Genomic DNA, 11,049 nt, shown 5'->3' with positions numbered 1-11,049 from the left:
CAGTTAAAAATAGAGTGCTGTGTAACTTTACCACAATCAAAAAACTGAGAAAAGTCATCTATAATTACTGTCTCCAATATCTTCCATCCTGTAAGTTACATTTGCTTTCGGAAATCCTCAGAGCAATCATGAAAAACTAATACCCTGTCGTCTCTGAAACGCAAAGTCGTTCAAGGGCTTTGGTTATAGGAAAGTAGCTGGAAAGCAAAGCGTCCGTTAGGCACAGCAGCCGTGATAGGACAAACACACGGTAGGAAGGTGGTGGTCATGCTACACACAGATGGGAAGGGTGTGGGGAGCCACAACACCCGATGCTTGGGAGGCACCTGGGCAGGAGCTGAGAATGTACCAAACACGTTCGATCATGCAACATTCACGGACCCCGAGTCCAGCCACCACCGCTGACATCCACTGTGGCTGGGGTGTCCTCCCAGCCTGTGATGGCTCGCTCCTTCGGTTAACTGCCTTGAATCTACTGGTTCCTCTCCTCATGGGCCTCTTTCCTGTCGTCTTCCTGTCATTTTTCTGTCAGCAAACACATTTCCTGTCATTTTCCTGAACTGACATGACATTTCCTGTCATTTTCCTGAACTGACATGACATTTCCTGTCATTTTCCTGAACTGACATGACATTTCCTGTCATTTTCCTGTCAGCAAGCACATGCGTCCAGCCTGACCTTGCTGATGTGCTCCAGCGGCCCTGGACTCGAGCCGCACTGTTCCATCAGTGTGGCATTCGCGAGTTACCTCCTGGGAAATGCCAGGTGATGGTAACATCAACCAGGAGGCACAGCTGAGAAGCAGAACGCATGGTGCGGTGCCCAGAACGTCACGTCCTTGAACAGACGCTCCGTATCTTCTCCTCTCCTGCCAGAGCTTCACTGTAGGAAGGCGGCCATTCTTCCAGTGCTGCTACTTCCAACACCGGGGAAAGCAAGCTTCAGAAATGAACGGTGTCAAAGAGGGAGGACCCACCAGCAGGGCTACCGGCAGCCAGACAACCGCAGCCCCAGCATTCCCCAGCCACCATGACTGACAGCCCAGGCTCCAGAAATGCACGGCTTCAACCTTAGGAGTAAAAACCCTCCCAATCCAACTATTATTTTCAACAATGGGATTGAGGAATGAGGTGTTCTAACCCTGCCTCTCTCGACAGCACAGATCATCAGATCCCAGTTCTTATAGGATTGGGGAGTGGGGTGGGGTGGGGTGGTTCCTAACCCTGCCCGCCTTCATAGAAAAGAACTTGGATATGATGACCTGTGCTAGATTAGCACTTTGCTTCTGCCATATGCAGTCATCCTCAGCACCAGGAAAAGTCAGAATCGTTGAGTGATGACACCAATACCAACACACGCCGTTCTGCGGCTCTGGTAACTGGCTGCACAGATACAACCCGATAGTGGTGAGGTCTAAAGACATCACCAGTCTTCCCAAGGATTGTGTTCCTGAATATTTTGCGTTTGGAATAACGGTCTTCTTTGCCAGGGCTGAGCCATGCTTCCCTCTCGCCTGTCCTCTGCCTTCACCAGCTTCGTGTGCGCTTCTGGACAAGTGTTTGTGCAGGCGCTATCACTTATTTCCACAGCGAGAATATACACAGACACCACACAGAAATGGGCAACCCCGTTAGGAGCTGTGCAGGGAGATCTAACTCATCCCATGTGCCAAATTCCTGTTGCCATGGAAATTAAACTAACTAAACTAACGTTGCTATGATCTCATCTCTTACTGTACCACTAAAGATCATCCGGGTAAGAGGAATGTGCCTCTGCATAGCATTCAGCTCACATTTACATGTCGGTTTTTCCTGAATATGGTTATGTGAGATAGAAATCAGTAAGATGGGGTGTAACATACAGTATAGGATCGTTGTGTCTCCTAGCCTCAAACACTTCAAGATCCTCAGAAAATGAAGTTTAACGCTGGGGACGTGAGTTACATAGTAACTTGTTTTGGATACTATCATATCAACACCAAATAACTTCTTGAATTCCTTTTTAAATTGAAAAGCAATTTACAAAGCACAAAAGCCCCAATATTAAAGAATACAATTCAGTCTTTTTAGCATATTCTAAAAGCTGCACATCAACCACTAGTATGTAATTCCGGGACTTTTTCACCACAGGCCAAAGAAACCTTGAACCCATTAAGAGTCAGCACCTGGCTCCTTCCTTCTACCAGCCCCTGGCAATCACCAGCCAACTTCCTTTTCTCTGGATTTGCACATTCTGGACACCTGTTGTGAGGAGAATCGTACAGTGCATGACCTTTGGTGTGACCTTCGGTGCTGACATCTTTCACGTCTAAGGTGAGTGGAATCTCAGTGAGTGACCGGTTGACAGACACCTGGACTGTTTCTACTACTATGAATAATGCTGCTGTGAAGATTCAGGCATGACATACTTTTTGGAAAAATGTTTTCAGTTTTCTTGAGCATATGGCTAGGAGTGAAATTGCTGGGTCGTACGGTGATTTCATGCTTTTCTGAGGAACTGTCGGACTTTTCCAAATCAACTGCACCATTTTACTTCCCCTCCCACTAGCAATATATCAAGATTTCAGTTTTCCCCAATTCACCAACATGTCACTGTCCAATACTGGGGTTTTACCCACCCATCACGGTGGTTGTGAAGTGTTATTTCACGGTGGTTTTGATTTCCATTTCTAAGATGACGAATTCTGCTAAACATCTCATGTGCTTTTTAAGGCATTTATATGTCTTTCTTTGGAGAGTGTCTATTCAAATCCTTTGTCCATTTTTAAATTGGATTTTTATTAAGAGTTTTTGAATATATTCTTGATATCAGGTCCTTATCGTGATAATGTATCCTGTTCTGTGGGTTGTCATTTTACTTTAATAGTATCCTCTGAATTGAACATTTTTAATTTTGATACCGTCTTTTTCCCTTCAGTTGCTTGTTATAGCTTTAGACGTCTCAGCCAAGGAAACATTGCCTAATCCAACCTAACAGTTTCTCCAGGATTCTCCCCTAAAGGTGTTATGAGCTGAACTGTCCCCCTCCCCCAAGATTCCATGTTAAAGTCACAACCCCGGAAACCCAAAATGTCACTGTATTTACATACAGGGCCTTTAACTTGGCAATTTAGGTCCCATAAGATCTTAAAAGTAGGGCCTGATCCAGTATGACTGGTGTTCTTTTAAGAGAATTTAGACACAGTCCTCAGTGCTGCATACACGTAAGAGAAACCTGTGAGGACACAGAGAAGAAGCTGTCTACAAAGCATGGGGTGAGGCCCCAGAGAATCCAACCCTGCCCGCACCTTGATCCCAGGCTTCCAGTCTCCAGAAAAAAGGAAATAAGATGCTATTGTCTAAGTCGCACGGTCTGTGGTGTCCGTTATGGTACCCAGCAGACTGACAGAATGGGTCTCAGTCAGCTCCTTACATTGGAACCATGTTGAGCTTTGCGTGTAGGGTGAGGAAGGGTCCAGTCCATCCTTTTCTATGTGGATACCCCAGTTGTCCCAGCACCATTGAGTTGTGAAAGGAAAAAAGTAAAGCAACCCTTGCTGTCCTCTCTCCATCAACAGATTAGAAGATACACTGAAGAATCATGGACAATTTTGTCGGTTTAAGCCAGTGGTTTTCAAACTTTTGGGTCTCAGGAACCCTTTGCACTTTATTAAAGAGCACAAAAAAGCTTTCTCATCAGGCCGGGAGTGGTGGCTGCTCATGCCTGTAATCCCAGCACTTTGGGAGGCAGAGACAGGTGGATCACTTGAGGTCAGGAGTTCGAGACCGGCCTGGCCAACATGGTGAAACCCCGTCTCTACTAAAATACAAAAATTAGCCTGGCATGGTGCTGAACACCTGTAGTACCAGCTACTAGGGAGGCTGAGGCAGGAGAATCGCTTGAACTCAGGAGGCAGAGGTTGAAGTGAGCTGAGGTCACACCACCGCACTCCGGCCTGCGTGGCAGAGCAAGACTCCGTCTCAAAAAAAAAAAAAAAAAAAAAAAAAAAAGAACATAATTTAGTTTCTTTTACAAGGATAAAGTCATTACATCTTAACACAGTCTTAAAGAAGAAACCATTTTCCAAAATAAGCAGCAGCGTGGCAACAGTTTGTGCTACTGTGAAAACACCTAACATCTCTGCACCTCAGACAGCAGGGTTCTCATGCCTGCATCTGCGTTCAGTGGGCTGCAGAGCCATGGCTGAAGTTTATGAAGAAAGTCCGACCCCCTACTGATATACAATTAGGAAGCAGTATTTTCATTGTGTTTTCAGATCATTTTAGGTATTCTCTGCTGCCAAATGTAACAAGTGGCACTTCCGTACAGGCTGTCTGCAACACAGAGTCTGTGCTCTGGTCGACGGGCCTTTCTGCCCCAATTCCTTCTAAGTCGACTGGTCGGTCTTGCACTTGAATGGCTTTTACCAGCACACGATTTTGTAATCACACATTGGTTAGAAAATACTGGTTCAGAGTTATGAGCGGCTTCCACATTATATGTCCCCCCAAAAAAAAAACAAAACAAAACAAACAAAACAAAAAAAAAAAACCCCACGTCAGTATCACCATTGGTCACATGAGAAAGTGGTGGACACAAGATTTTTATGTTTTAATATTCACTGGAAAGCTCAAATGTCTATCATTGGGAAAAATGTAAGGTACTTTCCTTGAGATGAAAGTCATTTTGTTCATTTTTCAGGCCACACCTGCAAATACCTCCATCTGAAGTGGCATCTTTTGTAAGTCATTCTTTATATAAAGGCGGCCGTTAGTGGAAGAAGTGGTTCTGCAGGTTCATAGTTCAGAGGCACCAGTGCTCTCCCAAGAGATAACCATAAAATCCACAGAAGACGCACCTGTGCACACTTCCTGTTTCTCACTCAGAACATTCCAGAAGGAACCCTGAATCCCAATGCCACAGCGGGACTGAAGTTTGCTCTCACCCACACAATAAACCCAGGGAGCTCCCCCAGCCCCCACCCCGAGGCCACAGCCTTGGTCCTCTATCTGGTCTAGGGGGGCTCCTGCAGCTCCAGCCTAACAGGGAACAGAAGGCACCCACATGTCACAAAGCCCTCCCAAGGCCCAGCGAGCACTTCTGCTTATGTGCCAGCCAAGTGCGTTTGACAATTCTACAGCCAGCTGTACGGCAGGTAGCGAGGTACCCAGCAAATACTCAGGGCTCACGTTACTAAGGAAGGTGCACAGCGAGGTACCCAGCAAGTACTCAAGGCTCACGTTATGGAGGAGGAAACCAGGCAGATAGTGAGGTACCCAGCAGGGTTCACGTTACTCAGGAGGAAAGGAGGGTAGAGACAAGGGGGCTGGAACAGTCTGTCATAAGCTTTAGCATTTACAAGGCTCGCTGAAGATTATCTGATTTGATCGTCACAACAGCTCACAAGATAGGCAGAGGCAAGACTATTTTCACTTCATAAAAAGAGATCCCGAGAACTGATGATGACCACGTGCTCTTCCCACAGGCTCCCAGAAATCCTCCTCAAATCATCTCTCAGTTGTATACATGTGATAATATCTCAGTCACGTCCCCTCTCTGCAGGGGAATTTTACTGCCGCCCTGCTGTTCCTTCGCACCCCTGCCCTCTCCTGCATTTCAGCCATGCCCACCATCCATGGGGAGTCTGCACCACCCCACCCCCGCTGCTGCTGATGGCTTGGGTCACGCTTACCTTTCATTTCCACCTACAGGGACCTGTTCTTCCTTCAAATGCAGCTCAAACTCACTCATTGTGTGAAGCCTTTCTGTCATGTGTAAAATCAGTCTGTGGAATGCTTCATTTAGGAGGTGCTTATGTTGCCTCATTGGCTGTGATCAGGACCAAATTCTGAGCAAACCAGGTGGTCCCCTCTCCCCATCTCTGCTCCAGTGCACTTAAAACAAGGATTCCTGGAAGCATCTTTTTAGTCCAATTCATGCATGAGTCTGCCCCACACACTGCAGAAAAGCCCTGGTGGTCGGTGGTCAGGGCTCAGGGCCCCCCAGGTAGGTAAGGAGAGCTTAGTGCCCTCTCTGGAGTTGTCGCTCAGAGACCCACGGCTGGAAGGGAAGAAACTTGCATCCTGTGAAACATCTAGGCCCCGAGACCCACACTCAGGAGTGGAAAACGGGGAAGGAGCCTTGAACAGACCCTCGGGAGGGCAGACAGTGGGAGCCACGGAGGCCACCAGGAAGGAGGGAGGCAGGCAGTGAGGCCACAGGTGATGTGGCCGGGAGGGAGGTGTTGTGACCAGAGGTGAGGTGGTGGGCGGATGACACGGCGTGGTTTGGGGAGGAGATGTGGCCAGGGGCAATGTGGCCAGGGAAGAAGACACAGCTGGAAGGAAGTGACAAGAGGGGTCTCCAGGCCCCAGACTGTGCCTGATTTATAGATGACATTTTACTTAAGATGTTATATCTAACTTTAAAGAAAAGTAGCAATTTCGACCATTGTGTACATTTAAAGCACGGTACAAATTGAGCACATTTCCCAAACCAAAGAACCGGGCATTGAAGAAAAAATTCATTTAAGATCAGAAATAAAGAGATCCTACAGCTCTTCCAGTCCAATCCCCACCCTAACGTGAATGGGGGGAAAAGGAAGTAGATTCTAGTCAGTCAGCATTAAAGGCAAAACCGATCCACTTTACTTTCTAGACAGAAAACAAGAAGCTCATCAAGGAATCCCTACAAACAGTAGCTTTAGTAGTTCCCGAAATGCAAAATTCACCTACAAAGTAAATCATCTGCTAAGTGTGTATAGAGTAATTTTTTTCATTATTGCCTTCCTCATCTGCAGGGGTTTTTTAGACCTTGTTTCCCCTTAATTGCCTCCAACACCCAGGAAATTTAAACCCCACAAGTAAACTGTGTCTCGATTCATGCCCAGCGTCCTTTGGAGCAGACAGTCCGTTGCTCTAAGACGTTCTTGTCACCTAAGCACCGAGTACAGCCTGAGAACGCACAACACGCACTCACACAAACTCAGACAGTCAACAGGTGAGATACGGCACATGAGGAGGAAGACAAGATAAATGAGCTTCACTGACACCCCAGATCCGACAAGAAATGACACACGCAGCCTGCTCTGGTGCAGGTGACTCCTGGAAAACAGCCAAGGACAGCATTTGGAGAAGCAGCACCGCAGGCCAGGAGGGTCTGGGGGCTTAAGAAGGGAGGGGCGCCCCGACCAGGTACTGGGGGATTCAGAAGGGAGGGGCTCCCCGACCAGGTGGCTGGGGGATTCAGAAGGGAGGGGTGCCCCGACCAGGTGCTGGGGCTTCAGAGGGGATTGGTGCCCCGATCACTTCCTGGGGGCTTCAGAGGCAAGGGGTACCCTGACCACGTGCTGGGACTTCAGACGAGAAGGCACCCCGACCGGGTCCTGGGGGCAGCAGGACAAGCCCAGGGTTCCGTCGTCACTTTTCACTCCCTACTCCCGAATCTCGCCCTGAAGTTGCAGCCAGTCCAGGTATTCATTTACCCATAAAATTAAGTATCTGTGAGTAACACAAGTCACTAATCCACACAGATCTGAGTCTACAGATACCTCCCAGAGACGCCACCATCCCTTCTGGTAGAAGAACAGCCCAGGGGCCCACGCTGCTAGGAAGGGAGACTGTCTCCAGCCTGACGCTGCAGAGTCCTCAACACAAAGTCTACCTTCTGGAACCATGCCGTCTCCTACAGAGGCAACTAGGGGCATGTAGGGTTTTTTAAAATCTTTTTTTTTTCTTAAGACAGAGTCTCCCTCTGTCACCCAGGCTGGAGTGCAGTGGCTCGATCTCGGCTTGCTGCAACCTCTGCCTCTCGAGTTCAAGTGATTCTTCTGCCTCGGCCTCCCGAGTAGCTGGGATTACAGGCGCCTGTCACCGCGCCTGACTATTTTATTTATATTTTTAAGTACAGATGGGATTTCACCTTGTTGGCCAGGCTGGTCTTGAACACCTGACCTCACATGATCCACCCGCCTCGACCTCCCAAACTGCTGGGAATACACGCATGAGCCACGGTGCCCGGCCCATATAGCTATTTAAATTTGACTAAAATTAAATAAAATTAGAAGTTCTCATTTACACTTCAAGCATTCAGTTACCCACAGGTGGCCACTGACCAGAGGCTGGTAGAGATGTCACACTCCACACTGCAGAAGGATCTAGGGACGAAATGGCTCTAAGATCATCTCAGAATCTTTATGTTGAAGCTACTGAAGTTTTACTCTGATTATTATAGACATCAGCATTCTCCCACTTAAAAATGTCAGTGCTATTGCAATGATCAGATCTGTGACTTCCCATCAGCTCTTCTCTTCCTGGATAGATAACTGTAGAGCATCTGCACTCTGCCTCCACACTAAGGGATAGTAGAAGGCTCCGTGTAAAATCAGGGGGAGAAAAAAAAATGAATCCCTAGTCCGCCTTCCCCCCTACGATTTTGTGAAACTCCTCTTAATATGCACAATAACTGCCAGAGTTGCAATAAAGAAGCATCCCTTGACCAGGAAGCAGCAGGGAAGCAAGAGGAGGGAGATGCAAAGACCCTCCGTTCCCTCTGGGACCCCAGGCCCAGCCAGGACTGAGAAGGGCCGCACAGCCCGGCAGACCCGCACACCTGATGCGAACCATACACACGGCTTCCCTGGGCCTCGGTCCCCTGCTCTGCCCTCACTGGCCACTGTGGCTCTGGGTAGAGGCAGCTCCCTGAGCCCCAACACCCACAGCCAGTCCCCTCCTTGCAGGTCTCAGCTGTGCTCCCACTGCCTCCCTGAGGCTTCTCATCATCCGCGTACCGTGTCCACTCTACCCCACAGCCCTTGCTACCGCCCACCCCACCACGGAGCCTAGCACACAGCAGGTGCCCAAGACGCCCCAGTGGGCGGGCATGCCAGGGTAGGGCTTGGAGTTCCAAGGGCCTCGTCCCGCATCACACCACAAACGCCACGGAGGCTGTGGAAGGGGTCCAGGTTTCAGGCCTGTACTCAGCTTCTCCTGGCCCCCGAGGCCAAGAACCTAGCAAGGGAGCGCAGCCGGAAGCAGGGTCCCAAACCCCCTTCATGCTCCTCAAGAGGAAGGGGGCTTCAGGGCACAACCCCACGAGCGTCTTCCTCCTGCCAGGCTGCCTGTCACAGCCCCGACACCTTCACAGCAGGGAAACCCACTCCTGTGAGGAGAAAACCACCAAGTACAACAGGAGCCACGTCCCCCGCAGCGTCTGCTGAGCCCAATAGCGACAGCAGCAGCCGGGCCCCCACTCAGCACACACAGACTCCGAACCCGCCACGCACACCACAAGGCCGACCATCTTGAAGCTCAGCTTCCACTCGTCAGGGCCCTCCTTCCAGGAGAGCTCGGCATGTCTATCTTCCCTGGGCTCACAGAAAGGAGTGGGACCCAACCCCGAGTGTGCACAAAGTTAAGCTCCCACTAGCTGTGCAGACAACCTCCCTAGCCCTGGACTGAGAAGGGGCCAAGCGCAAACAGCCATATTTTGCCCGCACAGGTACGGAATTCAGTCAGCTCTCTCAATGAAGTCGTGACAGGTCAACTCCAGGCTCCTCAGTGCTCTGGGGTTCACCTCGGGCCACTGCACCTTTGAAACGTGGCTGTGGACTCCTCTAGGGTGCTCACTTTCACGGCCCATTTCATTCAGACACTGCAGGCCCCTACCGTGGTGTCAATACCCAGGACACCCCTGCTGGCATCCTCTGAGATGCTGCTGCAGCTGCTGTGATCTGAGAACAGCCATGCACAGGCATCAAAGGGAGGACTTCTCAAGTCTCCTCCAGGGGCAGTGACTACAGCTTTGAAAGACGTTGCACTGAATCCTGGGTGAGCCTGGCTTGGTCCGCAATCTAATCCGGGTTGCTGGGGAGACACACTCTGTTGTAATTGACAGAGGCTGTGGGTGGCAGCTCTACCAAGACTGATAATTGCAACTAGTCTGAGATTTACTATCCATACTTTCTATTTGATGTTTCAAAGGAAAGCATCGTGAAGTTCCAGTAGCAAGGAATTTTCTACAATCTATCACATTAAGATACAGCAGAAATGTAGCTAAAATGTTCATAGGGTCTATGCAGAGGAAGAGATGGGTCTATTTCAGGAAAAGTGCTTGCTGGCTTTTTAGAAACATAGTGAAATCCCTGACAAGTAAAAGGTTGTTTATACTTTTTCTTTGGAACAGAGGGAAAGTTCTTTCTTATTATTTGAATACATTAACTATATTTAAGTGTTCTGGTAGACTGAGTATTAAATATTCAAAAGGAAGTAATTCTGTTCGGTCTATTTCATTCTTTAAATGTAGCTTTCAAAAACTGACAAATACCTGGCCGGGTGCAGTGGCTCACGCCGGTAATCCCAGCACTTTGGGAGGCCGAGGCTGGTGGATCACGAGGTCAGGAGATTGAGACCATCCTGGCTAACACGGTGAAGCCCTGACTCTACTAAAAACGCAAAAAAATTAGCCTGGTGTGTTGGCGGACACCTGTGGCCCCAGCTACTCGAGAGACTGAGGCAGGAGAATGGCGTGAACCTGGGAGGTGGAGCTTGCACTGAGCCGAGATCACACCACTGCACTCCAGCCTGGGCGACAGAGCAAGACTCCATCTCAAAAAAGAAAAAATAAATAAAAAGTGGAAAACACCCCATATCTGCCCTGGCTCCGGCCATCTCCATGGAGTGGACAGAGCTTGAGAAAAGCTCACTGTGGAGGCGTAGAAGGCCAGGCCGGGCCTGGCCGGGCCGGGCCTTTGCTCAGCAGATGAGCAAGAGGGTCAGCCACCCTAGTGAAGAAGCCCATGTTTGCTATGTTACTGATGATACCCACATAAATTTCTATTTGCCTCCCACACAGACCTGGGATCTATGTTTGAGCAAGCGACTCATACCAACAGTCCCTCCATGCCATCATTTCCCTGACCTCCCCCAGAAAAGCCAGGCCAGGCAGCGTCCCCACACGGGCACTGGGGCCCAGGAAGATCCTGGTCCTGCCCCTCTTCTCTCTCGTCCCTGCAGCACCCTGGCTTGCTGTGGAAGCCCAGCAGTGATGGCTGAACCCACGTTCACCTGGGGC

General features: G+C 49.3%; 1 protein-coding gene across 3 annotated transcripts in view; it reads left to right on the top strand.

The window, feature by feature from the left end:
• The window catches only part of LOC139361225 (disco-interacting protein 2 homolog C-like), a 113,565-nt gene extending 103,238 nt beyond the window's left edge, over nt 1-10,327 (top strand). The window contains exons 4-5 of one of the 3 annotated variants that reach the window (XM_071089792.1): nt 2,130-2,312; nt 10,282-10,327. In XM_071089792.1, coding sequence (XP_070945893.1) covers nt 2,130-2,311 — 182 coding nt within the window. In that variant the 3' untranslated portion in view covers nt 2,312; nt 10,282-10,327. Of the gene's footprint in view, nt 1-655; nt 814-2,129; nt 2,313-4,680; nt 10,235-10,281 lie in introns of those variants that run through there. The other 2 variants (XM_071089791.1, XM_071089794.1) reach the window with 2 other exon arrangements.
• Nucleotides 10,328-11,049: the final 722 nt, after the last annotated feature.

Source organism: Macaca nemestrina, unplaced genomic scaffold (assembly GCF_043159975.1).
Source record: "Macaca nemestrina isolate mMacNem1 unplaced genomic scaffold, mMacNem.hap1 Scaffold_110, whole genome shotgun sequence".
Lineage (NCBI taxonomy): Eukaryota > Metazoa > Chordata > Mammalia > Primates > Cercopithecidae > Macaca > Macaca nemestrina.
This window is presented reverse-complemented; position numbering and strand designations above follow the sequence as displayed.